The 24207-nt window shown below is 34.6% G+C and overlaps 1 protein-coding gene across 1 annotated transcript; it reads left to right on the plus strand.

Annotated features, from left to right (window-relative positions):
• The first annotated feature begins 591 nt into the window (after positions 1–591).
• Positions 592–23479, plus strand: LOC149418484 (uncharacterized). Its single transcript, XM_089639117.1, has 6 exons — positions 592–905; positions 14803–15032; positions 19804–20038; positions 20954–21100; positions 23002–23151; positions 23258–23479. Exons 1-6 carry the CDS (start codon positions 592–594, stop codon positions 23376–23378), a joined length of 1197 nt encoding a protein of 398 aa, XP_089495243.1. The 3' UTR covers positions 23379–23479.
• The last annotated feature ends 728 nt before the right edge of the window (positions 23480–24207 follow it).

A 24207-nucleotide genomic window follows, 5' to 3' on the forward strand; every position in this document is an offset into this window, starting at 1 on the left:
CTTAACATGAACAAACTTTTATCTAACCATATAACGACCTTCAGGAGTCAGAGAAACGGCTGAGGGAGATTGTGCTGACCTTGAGGAAATGGCAGGAAGGAAGCAGTGGGGTTGAATGAACTGACCAAGTTCATAAAGGTCAAGGCATAATCCCCTAAAATGGAGCAGTAAGCACCGAGAGACTGCTGCAACAGCTAGATAACCAAACCCTACAGCTGAACACAAAAAGTGGATCGTTCATGACTCGGTCAGGGAGAAAGATAGGTATCGCCTGATCATAAACTTGGACGAGGACAGTGTGAAAGTGCTGAGGAAATGGGGATGACAGCGCATATCGGGACAAGGAAGGCCACCTTCACAGTGCGTTGTCCCAATATCAAGGAGCGAAAGTAGGTAGTGACTTTAAAGACTCAACAAAATGACTAAAGACCCAAAAGTAGCTGACCATGCTGTGCCCTCGGATACATACCCATATCATGGAGGAAAACAAGGGTAGTGTTCATACCTAAACCGAGGCCAATCGACTATGACCAACCAGGCGCATTTCAGACAATTAGTCTCACCTCCTTCTATTAGACTATTGAGAGGCGAATGGATAGGCAGATAAGAGACGGGGCACTGAGAGGAAAGTCCCTCCACGAGTTGAAATTTGCCCATCAACCCGGTAAGTCTTTCAACGAGGCACTTTACAGGTTGGTGTACAAACTGGAGCAGACGCCGGTAGGACTCTTCCTGGAGATCTACGGAGCATTCAACTGCACCACTATTAAATCCATCGATGAAGCGGCAGAAAGACATGAACTCGATAAAACCATCAGAAGGTGGCTGCTGAAGAACATTCTCTCAGGCCGGATACTTGCGGTGACAAGGGATGTGGTGAACATCAGAGTTTTGGTGGCGCAAGGGTGTCTACAGGGAGGGGTTTTATCACCTTTGCTGTGGAGCCTAGCGGTGGATAACCTCGTCCTAAAGCTCAAACCTGTATACATAAAATAACCAGAGGCCTTAAATAGCTCAACACAGACATGAAAGAACTGGTGAATCTTTACTCGCAAAAGGAAATTAGAGGGATGGAGTAATCCAAACTTCTGTGGAATGGAGCTAGAAACCTCAGACATGGTTGAGTACCTCGGAATCATCATAGATGCAAAACTGAGCTGGAAAAACCAGGCGGAAACTGTAGGCAGAACGGCATGTGGGCAACTATACGAATCTGCGGCAGAATGTAGCAGAACGTCTCAAACCTAAAATGATGCAATGGCTGTACACAGCCGTTGTAAAACCAAGGATCATGTATGCAGCCTTGGTTTAGTGGAGGAGAACAACGCTGAAAACAGTGATGGTGACACTGAATCACCTACCAGGACTTGCATGCAGAGGAATCATAGGAGCCATGCGAACCACTGTCAATGTACCGCTCTGTTGGAAAAAAGGCTCAGATATATGGGAAGACACATTGTAGAACCAAAAGACATAGCCACATGTCCAATGACAACCTTGGTGAACTTTATAAAAGGGACCGGGTTACTGAAGGAATGAGGTAAAATGGTAAATAGCACAGTGGGTCTATGGCATAAGTGCTAACGGAAACTTTACGTCTCCCGTCTTCGTGGTATATCAATAACTTCGCGGTATTGCGATAAGCTTTTTGGCTCTGGGCCAGAGGTCATGGTTTTAAAACACAGCAGTAGTAAATTTAAAGAGAATGATGGGTTTTTACGAATTTTGTATTTGCACCACGTTCCAAAATTACTGATTTTTGTAGTGGACCTGCACTCCTGGACGCCTTAGTTCTACTACTGAATAACTACTAGGTATCTCTTTTTTTTACTGTTATCAAGTTTTGTAGAACTCCATTTTAATTGTAAGTTTTTTTGTATATTTAATAATGTGTATTTTGATTTAATTTATTGTGCCTGGCTGAGTATTAATTTAAATCGACCGTTTTGCTTTTCGTCTCTCTATTTGTTTGTAGGTTTCGTAACCATTTGAATATGGTGGCCGTATTAATGGTTTATTCAAGATTCTCTTTTAAATGTAAAATCGTCGTATTTATTCGTAAATTCTTATTCGCATTACTAACTACCGGTTAATGATTTTTTTTAATTTTTTGAACAATTAATAATATTAAATATTTACAGAAAAAAATAAAACTACGCATTTCATTTATCTAAAGGTGTTTGAATGTAATACTATAATTTATACGGACATGCCGGTATCCGAATGATATCGTCACCTGAATTAGTAAATTCCAATCTTTCACAAATTGATATGAGTAGTGATATGTACAGGGTGGTGCAAAAGGCTAAGAAGAGCGTCCCTTTCACTCGTGGACTACAGAGCCGAAATCTTCTACTGAGCATGTTAACATTTTATACTCAGTACTCGCCTCTGACTGTCAATATCTTCATCATCCGTTAACTTGTTGTTGATGACATTGCCTAGATATTTTGTGGTTTCTACTGTTTTCAGAATCTCACCATTCAAAAAGACTGGGGGAATGTTTTTTGGGCCTTCCCCGTGTTTTATGACCAACAGTGCTGTTTTTTTCGCATTATAGATCATGTTGGTTTCGTGAGCAAATTCTTTACAGATTTTTCTTTTCAATTCAATTCAATTCTTTTCTTTCACAGATTTTCAGGAGAATTCTTAATCCCCGTATTGACGGTGCCATCAGAACCATATCATCTGCGTAGCTCATATTGTTAACACATAGATCTCCGATGTGGCAGCCCACTCCAGCATCATGCTTTATTATCAATTTATTTACGATTCATAACTTAGATATTCGATTGAATATACGAAATATTGCTTTACATAAAAGCAGTCCAAAATTGTATCTTAACTTTTCTATTTTATTAAGGAAACTAAAATTTTATTGCGTAGGTACTTTTGTTATATATTTAAAGTTGATCAAAAGCGTGTCCTAAAATTTGTAATAAAAAGTTTTTCGTTTCTAATATAAAGTTGTCAAAATGGATGTTTTACTAAGTTTCTAACTAAGTAAGGTAATTTCATAATTAAGGTGGCAAAATATTTCTAAAGAAAAATGTATCGTACTTAATTGAAAGTTTGGTGCAGTTGTTGAAACATGCACAGAATAGGTTTTTGGAGAGTTAGTTTGGGTTATTTTAATAATTTATGCGTATTTCCTACCCTTCAACTTAACTTTGGTTGAGAAAAAATGAAACTTTAATGTATCTTTTACAATTTCAAAAAGTTATTTCTTGTTGTAATTAAGTTGAGACCAGGTGTTGTTAATTTTTTGTGTATGAAGCGTGCAGCGGGAATCGACACGTTTATCGAAAGTTTTTTGACAGGCCCATAACTTTCAGCACGGGTTATAACGAGGTAATTCGTATCACGAATCAGTTTACGATACGACGTGACGTGACATCCTGCATCAATCATTGTTTGAACCATATTGTTGTGAGGACCTCAATGATTACTACCTCAAAGATACTTAGTAACATTATTATTTTATTTTTATTGTTCTTTAAAGTTCTATCCCGTTAAAACACAATTAAGCAGTTTGTCAACAGGGTGTAAATGTTCCATTTACAATGTAAATATGTATAAACAATATGAAAATGAAAATTTTCAGAGTGGAAGATACCACCAGTATCGCCCTGGTGTAAGACCACCATTCAGAATTGAAACGTCGCTCCAAATGGCTTTAGCCGTGTTTAGTGACTAGATCTGAATAGCCAGGTACTTCCCCACCTTCCTCTTTCCCTTCCCCACTTACCTTCAGCCTCACAACATCCCCCAATTGGGGATGCCATAGTCTCACTGGCTCCAGACGGGAGCAGTTGGGACTCTTGTGAGGTATTCACTATAAAAAAAAAAAAAAAAAAAGAGCTCCCAGCATATTGTGCTGTCTAATACAAGAATGAAATCGTACTCGTTTTGTCTTTGGAATACTGAAACGCTCGAATTCTCGAATACTCCCGATATAAAATACAGGACAATTAAAAATTGCTATTATTTTATTTAAATTTATACGATACATGTATAATAGTTACCGTTAATGGGTAAAACGTTTAACAGTAATTATTATGGTTAACTTATTTGTCAACAAAAACAATTTATTATTTATACAAGCGTGAAACTGATGAATCTAAATGGAATTATTTTAAACTTTTTTTATTTAAATTTACATTTTTTCAAGGGTTAAAATTTTTTTGAGCCCGGTCGACGATTCAACGCATTTCGAAAGATATATTAACCCTTTAGTGACCGATTTTTTTTTCAAATTTTACCTAAAAATATTTCAATTTTGGACTCGATTTACTCGAAAAGGATAACTCAAAAATAATAATAATAATAAAAAAGTTATGCCACAAAATCGAAGTTTTTAATTCTTTTTATTGTTTTATGTGAAACCGCACAAGAGTCCCAACTGCTCCCAACCATCTAGAGCCAGTGAGACTATGGCATCCCCAATTGGGGTATGTTGTGGGGCTGAAGGAAGTGCGGTGGGGAAGGAGATGAGGAGGAGGTAGGTGGGGAAGTACTTGGCTATACAGATCTGGTCACCAAACACGCTCAAAGCCACTTCAAGCAACGTTTCAATACTGAATGGTGGTCTTACATCAGGGAGATACGTTTTCGCAAATATTGTTAATGAGTAATTTGTGAAATGACACAAATAAATCAAATTAAATTTACTTGCGCGAACTTTCAGCTTGCTAGTCGAGAGCCTTACCCCTCGACCACGTAGACTGTCAAATCGACGACTCCAATGTGATGTAAGACTTTCTGAAGAATTTCGCTTAAGTAACATTCTTTTTATCCATCCCTGATCATGATGGTACAAGCGAGTACAGCTTGATAAACCTAATTTTGCAGGCGGCCAAATGAGGAACTAACGAATGAACGAACCAACGTTTTTTTTCATTGACACAACAACCAACTGTAAAGAAGTTCAAAGAATATCAATTTTCTAACGATATTTTAGTTTAATTATGCACGAACGTGATATATTGTATTAGATTGGGTACTTGTTTCCGGTTGAGGAAACTACAGGATTTTCCAATAAGAGGTGTTATTTTGAATAGCCCGCTATTTCAGTAGATTTTACTTTTGAAGCTGTCATTTTTTTTAACATTTGACAAGTAGAAACTACGCCATTAATAAAAATGGAACGATACACGCTTCAACAACGCATTGAAATCATTAAAATTCACTTGAGTGAATCAAATGCAAATCATCTTGAGTGATGAGGCCCATTTCAACCTTGGCTTCGGTGGCTTCGTCAACAAGCAAAATTGTCGCATCAGGGGCTCGAAAAATCCAAGAGTTATTGTTGAAAAGCCTCTCTATCCTCAACGTGTGACTATTTGACGTGTGTCCGGCGGAGTCATTGGACCTTACTTTTTCGAAAATGAGGCTGGAGTAACAGTTACGGTGAATGGATTGCGCTATCGAGAGATGAATAGTGATTTTTTTTGGCCGGAATTGGATGGTATTGATCTGGACAACGTTTACTTTCAACAAGACGGCACTACGTGCCACACAAGCAACGAAACCATTGATATTTTACGATTGAATATCAAAATAACACCTCTTATTGGAAAACCCTGTACAATCCGTATTCAATATTCAAAAGGATATTTAAGTCATGTTATCGGCTATTCAACCGATGTATTTGCAAGTTGCGACTATTTTAACATGAAAAGAACATCGTATGATTTCTACCGCACGTTATGAACTGGAAAGTGGATTATCATACATGATTTACACGTGGAAAGAGATAATTAACATTCAGGGCGATTGCCAATTGTCTTGTAAAGAAGATCGTAACAATAACAGTGTTTTCAATGTGACAATGGATTCCAGACAAGAGTGCAAATAAGCGGATGTGGATCTCAAGCATACAAAAGCCAAATAGAAGGCAGATGTTATTCGTCAATTACCTGCATAGTACCTAATTCTATTATAATTGATTTTGCGAAGAACACAACGCAATTGTTACAATCAGAAATATTTGTAATGCTGTAAGAATTGTAAAATGGCCTAGATTTTTGGAATTATGTTGGTTTTGCGGAGGTCTTAGGGAGTAAAGAAGTGAGTATATATTCAAATTTGGTCTAGGCATGTGTGGCAGGGAATGCTTTAACTATTATTTTGCGAGGTACTGGGTGAATTTGTCTATATTTTTATGGTTTCAAATTTCAATTTTATTTTCAAATTTCAATTTTCTTTTAAAAAAATTCAATTCAAATAACTCAAAATTTGATGTAGATCTTTTTTTTTGTTATTTGTTTTTGGGGTGTTATGCCGTGTTGCGCTAACTCCTTCTTTAGCCAACGTTTCGGACAGCATTGCAGTGTCCATCATCAGGGCAGATGTGTTATTTGAAACGTTGGCCAAAGAAGGAGTTAGCGCAACACGGCATAACACCCCAAAAACAAATAACAAAAATACTTTAGGCCGTGAAAATCTTAAATCATATTTGATGTAGATCGGTCAAATAATGTTAAGTCAACCATACAGTCAACACATTAACCATATTATTGACCCATGTCAATTATTTGTTGGGCTTTAGAGATGAGCACTCGATGATTAGGATTAAATAATATTAATAATATTTTTATGATTTGTGTAAAGGCATAGAGTTAAACAATTAGAGGCGCAATTGCGTACTAATTAATATCTCGTCGAAATATGTTCTATTATTAGCACAGGATTTCCATTTTCCGGGCTTTCTCCGGTAAAGTGTTGAGAGCGTTGGAGGACAATTTCAGGGTAACAAGTGGAACCATTTTTTTTCGCCTCCTGTCTCATATAAATATAATACATCAATACCTCAAGGGCGCCTTACAAATATTGTTTTAAATTATTATAAGCAATAATTAGTCGCCTGAAATATCCATAAAAATTGAAAATATCTGCCGAGTAAAAATAAATGTCGCCGACGGGAATTGAACCCGCACCTTCTGGTGTCCGGTCAGGTGCTCTAGACCACTGAGCTACGTCGGTTAATCCCCACACGCCAAATAATTCAATATGTACTAGTACTTCAATCAACAATTACTGCTTACTATATTTTTTCACCTGTGAACAACCAAATTTACTCGTATTTTTGTAGGAGAGGCTTTGTTAGTGCCGAATTTCCCACTAGATGGCGTCGAGACATATAATATCTACATTTGTTGGTGAAATTTTTCTGACCTGTCAAATATTATATAAGACAAGTTTTTTATGCATAGCACAAATGATATATAAGCAATAATTAGTCGCCTGAAATATATTAATAATTATTGCTTATAATAATTTGTTATCCTTTGTGCTATTCAAAAAACCTTGTCAAAAAAAAATAGTTTATCATAAAAAATAAAAATGTTTTGTCCAAGGCTCCATCCTACTACTAACTATGGACAATTCATGTTTTATAAGAACTTATAACTTAATGCTAACTGAGTACATGCCAAGCTAATCAGTCAAAAACATAAACAATGCTGTATTATATATTTACAATATGAACAGGTTATAATACTCAATTGATTTTGATTTCCGACAATGGTTTCACTTAGCTACCCGTTCTCCTAAAGATCTTAATTCCGAATTTAACCACGATTTTATCATATTAAGTGACCAAGAGGAATATAATCAGCTGGGCTTACCTTTTTAACTCCACGCAGGAGGCAGTGAAGAAAATAATTTCCCTCAAGGCCTGTTGCATCTTTTGGGATGCTGTGTGGAGTGTCTTTTTAAGGAAAGGAAGGATATGAAGTTCTGATAAGGAAAACAGGTATGGGGGTGGGTAGGAATATGGGAATCAGTACGTTCAGGAGTGATAATCGCGTGAATCTATCCCTCCCGCTGTCGTTCAAGGCAATGGGTGGAGAGAGCCCAGCCTAAGAGGTCAAAGAGTCTCTCCTGATCCATCCTATCACAATCTAGACAAACCTCACACATGAACCTGGGCACCCCCTTAATTTATTACTTACTAATATTTATTAATACCCCATTAATTTCGGGATTTAACAATATTTGTGATGCTCTAGTATCACAGACTCTGATCAGTTGGGACCAAAGATATTAGAAGAACGAGATATGCTATGTTGGCCGCCGGACCGTAGCCGGAGTACTACCTAATTAGGGTGCTTTGAACGGTATCGGAACGTGTACGTACAGAAATCTGTTCTATGTATTAGTGCGGATACCTTAGCGTAAGCGAAGGTTTGCAGTAGTATTGGTGAACAAAACCGGCGACACTCGGCCAAACAATTCCACACAGTATGAACTGCTCATAGCACATCTCGTTCTTCTAATATCTTTGGTTGGGACTCTATGTGTGGTCGACGTATCAAAAGACGATTAATTTAAATGGTTAGATATGCCTACGTTAGTATAATTATAGCAAAATTATTGGTAAATTATCTATGGTAATGGTGATCTTTTGTCTAATTAAATTCAATATGTAGTTACATCAAGTTAGGCAACAATGGACAGTTAAAACTGTAACGAACATTAATAATATATCTGTGGATAAACTTAATTGGCTAGGTACGCGTTAGAAAATGATACACATAAAGTTATGCATGTATGTCAGGCAACGGGACGATTCGTTTGGCGAAGTGATCTAGGTATCAGGTACGACACATGTTACTGGTGCATTGACAGGTACTAAAGCCTGTTTATATATTTTATTACGGGTGTACGTACATTCCTAAAAGCGTCAAAAGAGTCTCCTGTCGAGGAACGCAATCATTTATCTATCGATTCAGATTCCTGATTATGAAGACTATTACTGGTTTGGTAGTTATAATAGTCTAGGTAGATTTTTCAGTTTGTGTATTAAATTACAAAATAGGCCAAAGGATGGCCGTTTCTTGATGTTGACATTAAAATTAATTTCCATTTATAAAAGTAATCAAATAAGCAATTCTGTAAGTACCATTAAAAGTTTTAATTCTTTCCTAATTATGGTGCAAAATTTTATCAAATGTGCCAAAATATTATATAGTAAAATTTGTCGTACCTATTCATTTGCTTTCATGTTCTAAAATCCTTAAAAAATCTCAAATTTTTTATTTAATAAACATCTCGCAGTTTCTCATAATTTATAATAATTTCTAATAACTTCTTTAATAATTTTGAGATATTATTAAAAAATAAGATAAATTATTAGTATTTATTAGATATAATGAGATAATCTGAGGAATTATGAGAAATTATGAGACATTAAACGATACTCATGGATATTAATGGATTTTTATCGACATTTATGAAATGTTATGGATGAATATATTTTTGAATATGTATGGATATTCTTGGATAGGTATTTATGAAAATTATGTATATTTGCGGATATTTACGAAAATTGTAGATATTTGTAGACATTTATGGATATTTATTAAAATTGGGAAATTTGTGGATGTTTATGGATATTACGGATATTAGTGGATATTGATGAAACTTATAAATATATTTGTTGATATTCATGAAAATTATGCATAATATTTGGATATTTATGGATACCACGGATATTGGTGGATATTTTTGGATATTTTTGAATTTTTATGAATATTTATGTATGTTTAACCCTCGGGATGCCAGGGTTTAAATGCCGGTGGTCCACCGTACACCGGTTGACACTTGTAAATTGTACCGTCTTAGAAGATGTTTATATATTTGTAAAAATCGGATTCAATTACTTAATTAGGTGAAGTAAAAAAAAACTGCCTAACAGCAAAAAACTGACGGCAGCGAGTTTTTACCTGTACATTATTACTATTACAAGTCAGTATGTATTTAAAAAGTAGGTTCTTCATCATGTGTGTCAACTGTCATTTATATTCAAGTCATCGTTGTCCGAACACATTCCTCGGACTACAATGTTCGCATAAACAATAATAGGCCGAGAACTTCATCGCTATAAGACGGGACCTTTCTAGGACTTATAGTTCTAATCCTGGTAAAATAGAAACAAATATGTTTAGGATAAGAATCGATGAACCAATGAACGTATTAATTTTTTTGCACCTTACACTTGCAGCTCCAATTTAGTAATAGTAAAAAAAGGCGGAACAAATATGACGTTTTCATCAGAATAGGTGAATACATAAAGTATTCACTACGTGAAATATGTGAAGTATACAAATATTATTAAAATAAACAAATACCAATTTTTGGAGGTAAGTGCAACTTAACTGGGAAGGAGCAGATATTCTTTTATCTAAATTGAAAAAATACAATAAAAAAAACTTTCATAACTGTCATATACTATCGAATTCGGAGTGTTTTGTTTTATTTTTTATAAACGTCAATAATAACCTAATAACTATTTTTAATTTAAAAAAACATCTGTCAACATAATATTGTCTAGCTTCATGATGGCTGATGCACTAAGCCATCAAATCGAAGTCAATAAGCTGATAGCATCCATTGAACATGATACGGGTATCAATATTAAGGGCCTGAAGAATCATGATGAAATTTTGTTGAAAATTAATCAGTATGTGAAGAATAAAGAAACTAAAATTCGAGCCATAGAAGAAAACAAAAAAACAATTATCAGCAGTATTTTAAAAGAGAAAAAATATCTCGAAAAACACAAAACTGTTTTGAAGCGTCGTGTTAGAAAAAAGAAGAAAACATCTGTCTTAAAAATAGCAAGCGAAACAGATGCCAATATTGAGGAAGAAGGTAGTTCCACTAATCTCACACAGGCAGCTAGTTCAGGTGCCTTGGACAACGTGGAGGTAAAAACTACAAGTGAAGGTGATGTAAAACCTAAGCGCAAGATTAGCAACAAAGTGAACAGGCGAAAGAGTCGGAAATCTGGCTCGTTAGCAAAGCAATCAATTGATTTAGAGGAAAAGAAGGTCATCATTAAGCCCCTCAAATCTGCCACAGAAGCCTGTAAGGATATTCTCAGACATATAGCTGAAGTAGACCAAGGTCATTTACCTACCACAGGAACAAACGCATTGACGTACGACGCCATTAAATATGGAATGGAGCGTTCATACTGCCTCAGAGATTGGCGAGAAATGTTCTTTTCCAAACCGGAAAATTTCAATTTTTATGACTTTGTCAATGGAAATACTTACAAAAAACTTGTAAAATTAACCAACAAGACTGTGAAAGTTGTCACATGTCGTTTTCATTCTGTGTACTACCCGGATTTATTGCATATGGATTCAGATTTAATGAGCGTGGACTTTAAAAACGAAGTGAAACTTTACCCCGGACTTTCGTTCCAGTTCAACATCACCTTTTGTCCAAAAACTCTGGAAAATGATTTCAAAGTGGAACTCATATTTTTGGCAAATATAAATAATTACATGGCCTTCTTGCCGATTCCTGTCGAAGGTATATTAACTGACTCTCTGATAGTTGTGGAACCATTAACTGTGGATTTTGGATTGAGGCCTGTGTGGCCAGTCAAAGACAAATCAAAGAAATATAGGAAGGAAATCATCATAACGTGTTCGGGAAGGAGACCAATTGAATTACATATTAAGAAATGTGAGGACGTAGCCCAAACATACAAACCATACATCACACCTGAAGACTCTGGCCATTCGATCAAAACCCTTAAATCTAAAACTTCAACATTATCAACTAATAACCAAACTACGAATCGATCAGAATCCGATATATGCGGCTCTGATAGCGAAATAATAGTGAACGAAGATTTATCCAAAACCACTTGTTGCGTTTCAGAAATTTTGGATGAATGTATTGGTTTGGCTATCGACGTGTTTTATTTTGAAAAGAGGTATATTACCCTTCATCCTAATAGACCAAACAAAGTTTACGTGTGGTTCAAGAATGCAAAGAATCTTGGATTACATCAAGGACAATTCAATTTAGAATTTTACAAATACAGTAATAAAGCCACGGACCAAAAAACCCTTACACTTTTCACGAAGAAGAAAATAACATTATTCTCAGAAACATACGACCTGCCTTTAGTTATAACACCAACAACTTTAGATTTGACTTCCGCAAAAAAGACACTTGGGTGCATCTCAAGTTCGTTTGCTATATATAACTCGCATAAGAACTTATCCACATATATAGAAATAGTTGAAACAAAACTATCAACGCATACAATTTCCATAACACCAGATAATGTATTTATTCAGCCAACGAAATTACAAAAATTCAATATTTCATATACAGCGAAAAATAAGTCGAAAGAAGATATTTTAAGAGATTCCGTTGTCAACATCTGCGTCTCAATAATAGCTAAAATCAAAAGTGAGAAATATCAAATGGCCCCTCCTCTGCATATACAAATATACGCCCCGTATAACATCTAAATTGTGAAAATTGTAGCAATTTTGAAATAAAAATATTTGAAATGTACCTAACGATTTCCTGGGATAATTAATAATAAAAAAAAATATTTTCTAAAAATTAACCACTTTCATTTTTCTTTTATTTCTTGATGAGTTATTGAAAACATTTTATTATACATGATAATGCGTCGTTACCTATCCCAAGAATATGAATAATGAAAATGATGCCAAAATTTTATTTCTTTATGCGTTAATGAGGACATTTTCTTATACATGATAATGTGTTGGTACCATAGACATATGAATATTAGTAGACCTGCCCTAAGTGATTAAAAGCGTATTATTCCTCACTCCCCATACCTAGGGTTGCCATCCGTCCCGATATATCGGGATTGTCACCTTTATTGAGCTATCTGTCCCGACGTCCCGACAAAAGCCTTAAATGTCCCGATTGAAATTACGCAATGCAAATTTTAATTTTCCTTGCGTCCCATAGCCCAGAGACTGTGGAGTCGATTTTACAGTGTCAAGTCAATTATAACATGACTTGTACAGAGTTCTACAATTATGTTAAAAGGTACCCAGAATTGTTGAGAAAAGCGAAATCTTCTGAAAAGTATGGCCAGCCAAGTACTTCTGCTAGTATCAATTAAAGTAACCTATAAAACAAACATATTAACTTACTTATTATAAAATAAAGAAATTGTTTAAGTATTACAAAATTTTTATTTGCTCCATCCTGAAACGTCCCGACGAGACCCTGGCCGAATATGGCAACCCTACCCATACCGGTTCCGTTGGAGCCGGCTGGGCTCGCGTATGGCTTCCCGTGAATCTTGAGAATGTGACGTCATCATTCTTGTTCGAACTAGCGACGAGCTATGGTCGAGGCATTTTATGAAATAACACGGCAAAATAGTGGCTTGTGATATGAAAACTTGTAAAAATATATGTGAAAAAGAGAATAAACCCAATTGTCGTATTACATTCCATATGTAAGCATCATTTTAAGCTTATTCACGTCGTATAATATGAATCAGTTGTAGAAACATATACTATCACATCGAGCCAACATTGGTCGAATGTAGCGATTTTCAAGTGTGCGCATCGTTGTTACTGGGAAGTAAATTATGAACACTTATAAAAGTGTCTTAACTAAATACGTAAACAAAATATTCGACTCTGAAAATAGAAGAAATTTTTTTTTGCCGAATTTGGACTTCGCAAATTTGTTCATAACGTGGCGAGTAATTTGCGCTCCCATGTAAAAATGTCTATTCATTCAAAAGCAGATTTTACTTTTAAGAACTAAATGGTGATATTATAATGCGAGATGCCTATATACTGTCAGATTGATTTATTGACGAATCACAGTCAGCTTTACCCCCTTCGTTCTTCAACAGTTGATTTTACCCCTCACCTTTAATTTCTAGTCTATATATTCATATGTCTGTGGTTGGTACCTATGAATAATGACAGGAACATGAATAATGAAAATGACGTTAAATTTTATTTCTTTATGAGTTATTGAGGACATTTTAATATACATGATAATACTTTGGTACCTATCCCAAGAATAATTGGTACCTATCCCATGAATAATGAAAATGATGCCAGAATTTTCGTGTTTTATTAATTTTATTCAACACATTTGAAGCGCTATATTCTAAGAAACTACTGACCGAAAAAAAAAGCTGAGCATGATGCGTTTGAGTATTACCGGTGGACATGTCGATGGGTTGGAGTTAAAATATTATATCTTATAAATCTTATATTGAGAAATTGCAAAGCTTCTTTTTCTTTCGTACGGTGGGGGATCAGAGGGGTCAGTGAGCCAGTCTATGGCCTCGGGCGTCGCCCAGTGGGCCTCATCCATCCCGCCGGGGAGCGGGCATTCGTTGGCCACACGTTCGGTGGTCTGCACCGCACCGAATTCACACATCAAACACTGCAAACCTTGGGATATTAGATTATTTAGTGATATAAAAATTTGTATTTAGTTCCATATTATAGTATCTTTATCCGATGTAAATACAATATGTTGGTATGGACTTTCGTTTAGAATAAAGATAAATATTATTGCTAAGGAGATGTGCTCATAAAAATTTACATGGAAAGTTTACAGTAGGTATAATATAGACGGTAGTGTTAGGACATGCAATATTTAAACCCCAAACAAATGCATACAGCCTGTCATTGGTACATTTCAGTACTTGGTAAAATTGGAGATACAATATTTTAACGCTATGCCATCGATGAGTCAGTTTTTTTATTATGTTTTTGATTAAAAATGAATAGGTATAATAACAACCTCTATATTAAACACACATATCATTAATATTTTTCGTTGTTTTATTTGCAGATTAAGTAAAATGGAATTAAGAAATTTAACAGTTTTCTTATTACTGATTGGTGTCAGTCAAAGTTCGAGTGGTTTTGGATCCGCAGAAACAGACAGAAGGTCAAAAATAAGTGACTCAAGAAACCCCTCACGGGGAACAAAACCTGTAGAAATAAATGATGTGTACACGAAAAGTTCTAGAGCAACGGATGAATTAGAAGAGGACCAAAGCAGTGAAGATGAAAGAAAGATAGATAGTGCCGATGTTCCGCATTCAAGACAAAAGAGATTGCTTTGGATAACTAATGATGGGAGATTGGCTTTCCCTCCTGGAACAACTTTGTTAATAACTCCTACCCTGGCCTTACCTTTCGTCAGGCATCCACCGGAAGGATTCTTTTCCAACATTTCAATCAGCATTCCCTTGACGAGTAAGTACTATTCAATACTTCTTGAAATCCTCACCAATCACTCTAAATACTAGTTCTCTTCACAGTTGAATCACGCCTCTAGAATATGCGTCCTCCTGATTAGTTTCGTCCGGGCGATGAAAATTTACGTAGGAGGCAGTTTGAGATTATCAAATACATAATTTTGAAGTCTGAACGGAAAATTAGAAAAAATAAAGATTTTGAATTCATTTGTGACCATTTGTGGCAATTTTAGGGCCCGTTCGAATTATTTTAAACAGGATCAAATTCATCAAATGACCGTTCAGCTCCATTTTGTTTTTATGACAGTCGAAAGGTTCCCTTTGAATAAGGAAACCTTTTAAGGACAGAATTTGAACAATTCATCTAATTTGGATGAATTGAAATGAATGATTTTCAAGTTCTGTGAAGGTTCTATTCGAGTTCTATCACTATTTCAGTATTGTGAAACAACTGGCCAATAACGACATTATAACATAACTTGAATAGGCCCTACACAGAACTTTAAAATCAAATTTGAAATTTGATGAATTGTTCAAATTCTGTGAAACAATGGTGGGTACCATCAGTCCGTTTCAGCTTTTGTACAAATTGTGATCAGCTGAAGAGAAGAGCAGAAGCAGCTTAATACAATTTGATAAAAAGCTGAAATGCATCTAGAATCGGCACTTGATGGGGACCATTCAAATGTCAAAAAATAAAATGGCGCTGAATGGCTGTATGATGACAATGTTACATTTGACTGCGAAACAACTGGGCCTACGTTGTGAACTGGACACCGAAAGTACATTATTAGCATTACACAAAAACACTTTACTATTTGCTTTATAATAACTGAACAGGAAACCCCTAGACGTGGTGCCCGATTTAAAAGAAAACTGATGTCTCCAATACATGTAAGGCCTTTCGACTCCTAGGCCCCAACCACGCCAGTAAAATTGATTATCAGTTGACGGCCTCCGTAGTCGAGGGGCAAGGCGCGCAAGCAAATTTAATTTGATTAATTTGTTGTTTCAGAATTTATATTTTCAGCACGTTCCAGGGTGAAAGATACTCTCAGTATCGCCCTGGTGTAAACCCACCATCCAGAATTGAAATGTTGCTTGAAATGGCTTCCCACTTTCCTCCTCCCCATCTCCTTTCTCTCCTCAATACTCTCAACCTCACAACTTACTCCAACAGGGTATGCCGTAGTCTGGCTCTAGACGGTTGGAAGCAGTTTATAAAAAAAAAAGATAATGTGGAATTATTCAAGAAATTTTTTTTTTACGCGGACATGCCCACAATATACTTACATCTATATATCTTTCCAGTGTTAATGTTGAGTGGCAAGAAATTTAAAACATGTAATAATTATTTATTTCAGGTATAAAGTTAAATTACGCCATGGACATATTGTGTTAAGTATTTTGAAATTGTTTCGTATTGTGTGCCTTTTGTTTTCACTATCCCTCTCTTCTAAAATGTGTAGAGGTACCTATCACGCTGAACAGATAATCCATAGAAATGTAATATAAAATGATTTTAAAATTGATTAAGTTAATTTAAATAAGACCTTTCGCATAAGAGTTTTTCGAAATCAGAAGTAGACAGTAATTTTCCTCTTATTTTCAACGTCAATTGTGCAAAATTTCATCAATTAGTATTAACATTCAGCTTTAAGAGGAACGGCTGCGCGGCCTTTTCATTGCAAGTACTAAAAAAATTACACCTATTTTATTAAATTTATATTTTTAAATTATATATACATAGATTGATAATAGTTATTTGTCAACATTCTCGGGCACGATCGGAAATCGCCAACGGCACGTGACAGTTCACGTCCACTAAATCTATTTTTTACCGCAGCCAGTTCGTCCCGAGATAAGCTTGTCTACATGTTGACAAAACAAGGTGCTTAAATTTCACGCCGAAAAAAAATTATTGTTAATGAGCGGAGTCAGATTTGAAGTTGAAGAAAGGGATGAGCAATATCGACAATTAATCATGATACACACGGATAATGGATAACGACTATTGGTCAAAAAACAATCAGCAAATTGTAATACATTATATTGTAAGCAATAATTATTAGCCTGAAACACAAATATAAATTGAAAAAATCTTCGGGGAAAAAATAAATGCCGCCGACGAGAATTGAACCCGCACCTTCTGATTGTCGGTCAGGTGCACAGAACCACTGTGCCACGTCGGCTTATTTTTAACCGCCAAATAATTCAATACATACTAATGTTTCATTCAACAATTATTCCTTTATTGATTTTTATCCAAATTGTGACACGTTTAATTTTGCTTTTCAAAACATCTGCGCGATAGATAAAATGTGTCAATGTTGCCATCTGAAAGTGATTTTTTCCGATATTGTTTAAATTATCGATGTATCGACTTCCTCCCCTAGAAAGATTTTCAACATTTAAAAACGTTTAGTCAAACTCAAAATTAGCTTACTCTCAGACACACGGATACGCCCACTACATCAAGTTTATAGATTTATCTCTTCAGTGTTTATAAAAGTAGATTGCATGTACTAAAAAAAATTTCAACTACTTTTTTTCAGGTACAACGTTAAGTTACAGCATGCCTATATTGTGTTAAGTATCTTATTGTTTCCTTTACAGTGTTGTGTGTATTTGGCTTTATATATCCCTTTCTTGCGATATTTTAAAATATTGTCGGTTAAGAGCGACAAGTAACATTTTTTCCGAATTCAGTTTTTAATGACTAAGTGTGCTTTACTTTTATAAAATAATGTCGAAATGAATTTAAAATTATGTGTAGGATAAAGAAAAAAACACAAGAAATGCCTTGTGGGCGTGTTTCGTCTGTTATCTAAATATTTGCCTAATCGAGACTTAAATTTCTCATACAAAACTGTGTTTACGAAATTCAAATGGGACGGGGATCTCCGATGTCAGGCGGGTGTAAGTGAGACAGCACGCTGGACTATCGGGCTAATTGGAACATTTGTATGGAAGGCTCTTCGTAATTCTATGATATTATATAATATTTGTATTCAAATTATCATTATGAATTTTTTTTTTCAAATTTAGTCATTGTATAGAACAATTGATTATTATCAAACTTAATTGGAAAAAGTGTTAGTTAGCCACTTGTCGTTCTTAACCTACGATGTATTTTTTTAGAATTTGTAAAGGTGTGGAATAATATTTGGAGAAGTATTTAAAAAAATATTTGTAGCGATGGTTTTTTTTCACCTAGATAATAGACGATAGTTATGATTTTTATTAATTGTAAGCAATAGTTCATTAAATATTATTTATAAGTTTTTTGTTGTTTTGTTTTTGTGTGTTGTATGTTTTTGTTATTTATTGATATTCTCATGTAAAAATTATACGGAGTTAATGGCTTGAATATAAGCAAGGACTGAACTATAGGGTGATTGATTGTCTAATATTTTCATTGAGCACCAACAGTTCCGTTTGCGTAACAAAAGTTGGGCATTGGTTCAGGTTGTCGACTTCTTAAAAAAATGCACTTAGGACATTAGATTAATCGTTGCTTATTTTAAGATATTGTCACCGAAAATTAGCAAAATTTGATCACTGATATTATTAGTCAAAAACTGTTTGGTTATTCTGTTTCTTACATACTTGTTATACTACAGTATTGAGTAGGTACGTGTAATCTAACGTCCTAATATTGATTTAATGCTTATAGGTGACATATTAAATTTAAAAATAATTAGAATGAAATTAATATTTTTTTGCAAATCAAAATTCCCGCCATCATTTAAATTTGTTCTCTGCAAATATGTTGAATGAGCGTGAGATGTATTTTAGATATTCGTGTTATTATTTTTGGTATCTTTTGACAATCTATAAATATTTAGGAGGCCAAAAGATATTTTGTTGCTCATTTAAATTATTATTAAGCAGTGACACTTATTGTATTTATCATAAATGTTTGTACTGTCCCTTAACCATTATCCTTGTCCAACCAATCAACTCTATAGAATACACAATTTTCCCTGTCTAGTCAACAAACGATTAAAAATTCTCAATCTCGTTCCTCTGTCAAGTCAACAAATATAAAGGTCAACATAATCCCTATCTCACCTGTTTAGAAACCTTAAAAAATCCAACTTCTTATTTTTCGGGGTCATTCTACTATTAAAGGTGGGCCGTCATTACGTATTTTTGACCCCCCTTTTGACGCCCCAATTTTATTTTCCCTCTCCAATCAAAAAAATGTCTACATTAAATAATTTTCTTCATCTAATCAACAATTAAGTGTCTAAAATTCATACTTATTTCAATTTTCCCCATACAATCAAAACACTGTCCAGAATAAATAGTTTTCCTCGTACAGTCAACAATTATCTATAATATTTAAAATTTTCAATCGTCAATTTGTCTGGAATCCAAAATATTTCCTGTCCAATCAACGAATTGTTTAAATTCAAAACTTTCCCTGTTCATTCTAGATAATATTATCTAAAATTAATATTTTCCCTATCCAGTCAAAGAATAGTATTAAATTCAAAATCCTCCCGGTCGAATCAATGAATTTTCTAAAATTAATAAATTACGCTGTGCAATTGTCTAAAATTCACATTTTTTCCTGTGAAAACCAACAAATTGTCTAAAATTCACAATTTTCCCCATCCAAACCAATAAATTGCATAAAATGTATAGGTTTCCCTGCCCAATGAATAAATTGTGTATAATTAAATTTTTCACCGTCCAATCAACAAATTGTCTAAAATTCATAATTTTCCTTGACCAATCAACAAACCTTTTGTACGTTTCAGTCGACTTCGATAAGCTCGGCCTGACGGACAATGAAAACCCGTATGGCGCATTGCCGCCCATATTCTCCAGGTCGATTGGGCGGGCGGCGGGCGGAATGGTGGCCGACCTGGTGGGGAAGTACCTTGAGATGCGGAGGGGTAAGCGGGGCACTGAGGACTATGAGGAAATGGAAGAGCAAGAAACTCCCCCACACGTCCAGGAGAAGGTGAACCATTTACTGCACGGAGGAGAAAGGTGAAAATTCATTACTTTATAAAAAAAACTTTTAAATCAAATTATCTAATAATGAAGCAAAAATGATATATTTTGTATCCGTAAAACTCTTTGGAGTTGATATTTGCACTACTTATTCTGTATGGAATTTCTAGGTCGAAACGACTGTTTTCAGGTCATAAATTATTATCACGAACTAAATATATAAATATACATTCCTTTTATATTGCTTGTTCCCACTGAATAAATAATACATGATAGAAAAATATAGGTACCAATTTTTACGTAAGCATGGGAGGGGGGGGGGGGGGTAAGAGCTTTGCTTACTTTTGGTGACAAGGGGGAAGAGGGGGGTAAATAATTGTAATAAATCTGCTTACGTAATACTTGAACGGCCCCTAATAGGCATTAAAATCGCTTGACAAGCGGAGTCTAGAAACGTTCGATTTCAAGCAAAAACTGTTTTTTATTTATTTTGTAAATAATTTTATAAGAAAGCAAAAAAGTTAATCAAGTGAAACTGTCACAGATAATCTTTGCTATAATACTGTATTTTTTTAAAGTTGTTTCCTTTATGCGTTAATACATTTCTATTGAAAAAAAATATTTTTAGTAGTTTGCATTTATATTTTTATTGAGTAATTTATACATTTTTTATTTGTATTCTACTCAAGCGAAGCGATAGGAAAACCTTTAATTTATCTAAAGCATATTTTTTTGTATTCATAATGTACACCAATTCGTTGTAAAGATTAATCAAAATAGTGATTTGGCATTAAGCTTCGCCTTAAAGTAAAAAAAAATGATTTTGGATCATTGTGCTTTGTAAAACTTACAACCATTTTTCTGTGAGCCATCCTTCCTTTACATTTATTTATTTATTTACAATACGACTACTTTTTATATAATTAAATATGACATTTATTTGTTACTCAGGGCCATTTTATTTGGCGTCGTTGAAGACTTCTTGGCGAACTTCGGCATGGAGGGAAAAGCTTGTCTGCTGCGGGCCATCTGCGAGGTGCACGCTCATCCACTCACCAACTTCGGCCTCGTGGGGGAAATGATCAAACTCTTCTTCTCGTTAGTACTATTTGTTTTCATTTATTCGTCATCATCAGGAGCTTTTGTTACCATTTAAAGTCCACATGATTGGTCCGTCCATGGGAGTGATTGGCGCTGAACCGGTTAAATAACGTACATTTTTTTTTAATTCCACCTAAATTACGAAAAATGCTAGGGTATAGAAATATAGCAAGGACTAAATGCAATAATTATGTCGAATGACATGACTATGTTACCGGAAACGGAGTGTGATTGAGCGGCGGAGGGAGAGTTGATCAGAACATCATAAGGAACTCCAGTCCTCTTTTTAATTATTTTTTTTATCAATTGATCTTCTAACTTTAATACCAGTATATTGTTTTATTCTTGTGGTTAGTTTTTAGTTAAAATAAATTTCAAAGATTTAATTTTTAGGGTCTCCACAAAACGCTCGAAATCTGTGGTTTGTATGACGTCACCAGTCCCAAAAGCCTACGTTTAATTTCAAAAGGCAATGTATGTTGTGTGGCGGCATCGATAGTCGAGATGTTTTTATTTTTATGTTAAAGAACACTAGGTAAAATGTCAGCATCTCTTCACTACTGTTATTGTATTCTACCCAAGTGCAAAAATACATCCGTGACCGCACCTGATAAACAATTTATCAGTGTTCAAAAACCTGCATTATTACGAAGAAAATGGTGCGACGCCATAAAACTAACCAATAAGAAAAAAAAACCTTTATTACTTCATCATTTTGATACAAGTACAATAGTTTAATTTAGGTGATCTAATAAATGTTTGCTATAATTTTAAACCATAATGCACTTATCAGTTCAATTACACCTTGGTGTTTCAACTGCATATTTTCGTTTGAAACTTAATGGTAGTTTATAGAAAAATTTTCTTTGTAGTACCTATTATTATGTTATGTTAGAATTATTGTAATCAACATTGCTAATATCCTTTGGCTGCGGTCCCTCGTCTATTGCCTTCACTCCTCAGACCTTTCCATCCTGGTCCAATTCTCCTCCACGTTATCTTTCCACCTCTTCTCGGTCTGCTTCTCTGTGACTTCCACTGGGGCACCCACTTGGTCATAACTTTTGTCGTTCTATAATGTGACATTCTTTTTATGTGACCAGCCCATATCGCAGATTTAAAGAGGCTTTCAGCACCTCACAATGGTCTATAACGTTTTTATGTTAATGGTCACTCATGCTCTATAACGTTTTTAAGTTCACGATTTATCGTTATCCCACAAGATCCATTTTCTTGGGTCTATGATTTCCGTATTTTTTTAAAAATTCGTAATCGTAATTTAAGATTAGTCACGTCACTGTTTCCGAAAATCAAGGTTTTTCAGAATGTGCATCGCCCACTGTAGTATTCATTGTATTTGTCTATATAAGAATAAGAAGAAATCTGTGTATTTGTCTATTTAATGTTTTTTATAAACCTATATTATGAGTTCTAGAAACAAAATAAGTCAACAGATGTCCCGTACAAATAAAATCGTATTATTATTTCCGAGATCTAGATTGTAAATATAATGGGTAGAACTTAGCGATCACACCAAAAAAGATAGCAGCAAAAAATATGGGGAATTATTGAAGAGGATAATGTTGGTAATTCAGAAATGGAAGTACGAGATTGATAAGATTGATAAAATGTAATGAGATGATAATAGTTCAATTTGAAGCGCTTATCAGAAGGCCTGACTGTTGCTTGATGCACGCTGGAAAACAGCGGCTAAACTCTCCATGTCTTAATTTTTTCATGTTGTTACCTTTAATAACTTGAGAAATAATATTATGTAACATTGTGTCAAGCATTTATCAAAATAAATCAAATCTTCGGTCATGATGTTGTCTAGTCTAAAGCATCTCGTAATTCCCGCCATTTTAGATGGTGTAATAGTTTGTAATTTTGTCCGCTAGGGCGAGCAAGTCTCCATACAGCGATCTTCTCAAGGAGTACGTCGACGCAGAGAAAGCGGGAAATGGCGACAAAGAGGGACCTGGAGAATGCTGGCCATACTTCAAAAAGTGCCCCAAATCGCTGTTTCTACCCAGCAAAAATAAGTACACGTACGTGTTTTTCAATACTGGCAACACCCATTACAAAATAAAATTATAACCATAGAAAAGTTACATTTTACGAAGAAGTGAAATTACTGAAATTTTATCTTTTCAGGAAAGACGCGGAAAAAGAACACCAAGAAGAAAACAACAGAAACGACGAGGAAAATTCTGAATACAATCAAATTACTTTAGACAAAAATTTTAATGACTCAAATAATTTACATGCGATGTAATTAATGTATCTGACCAGTCATGAAATTTGCATAAAATTTGCAAATGATACTAAAAAGGCTTGTCTTTTTAAAACTTCTTCAAGAGTTGTGTTTCAGAAAGATGCAGAGAAGACTAGTGATTGCAATAGATTTCCTCACTCAATTTTTGTGAAAATATTCAATATTCTAGTCCCATAGATAGTGTTTTCATAGAAAATTCTCTTTGAAGAAAACCTAATCGATATTTTCCACAAAGAAAATATTTAAAAAATAGTAAAATAAGTACCACTGTAATATTATTTATCAGCTCGTAAAATACATTGAAGTGTCATATTAAATTTAATTATTTTTGGGATTTGGTTAAATGTGGGTGTCGGAATTGTGTTTTGTTGGTTTTATTGTTATTACAGTCATGTACTAATAGGTACTATTAAGAATCGGCTGTACCATAAGAAATTACTTCTTTATACATAATAAAGAATAGGATTATTGTGTATTTGCCATAATGTAAATAAGACAACATTATTTATTTACTGTATAAATGTATATAAGAAACAAATATTTATTATTTATGAGTGATGTGTGAAATGCTTGAATTAAGAAAAAAAAGTTTTTGTATGTCATTTTTAAAGCTTTATTAATTAAGAAAGATGTTTTATAAAAAAAAATCTTGTTTTATAAAATAAATGCGAAAATAAGAATAAATCTCTGCCCTTTATTTTGTTATTTCGAAAGAGGTAGGTACATCATAAATTGGGAATCAAAAATATCGCGTAGGAACCTTTTAAAAACCTTTGAATTTTCCCGGTAGGTGGTGTATAATACTGCAACTGGCGATATAATTAATATA

Source organism: Hesperophylax consimilis, chromosome 13, assembly GCF_061612785.1.
Source record: "Hesperophylax consimilis isolate HC1 chromosome 13, BYU_Hcon_1.0, whole genome shotgun sequence".
Lineage (NCBI taxonomy): Eukaryota > Metazoa > Arthropoda > Insecta > Trichoptera > Limnephilidae > Hesperophylax > Hesperophylax consimilis.

Excerpts from the sequence above, each read along its gene's own strand:
- LOC149418484 (XM_089639117.1), top strand. The coding sequence starts at position 592 with ATGGATAGGCAGATAAGAGACGGGGCACTGAGAGGAAAGTCCCTCCAC. Across the intron at positions 20,039-20,953 it reads TTACTGCACGGAGGAGAAAG|GGCCATTTTATTTGGCGTCG; the intron begins GTGAAAATTCAT and ends TTTGTTACTCAG. Across the intron at positions 23,152-23,257 it reads CCCAGCAAAAATAAGTACAC|GAAAGACGCGGAAAAAGAAC; the intron begins GTACGTGTTTTT and ends TTATCTTTTCAG.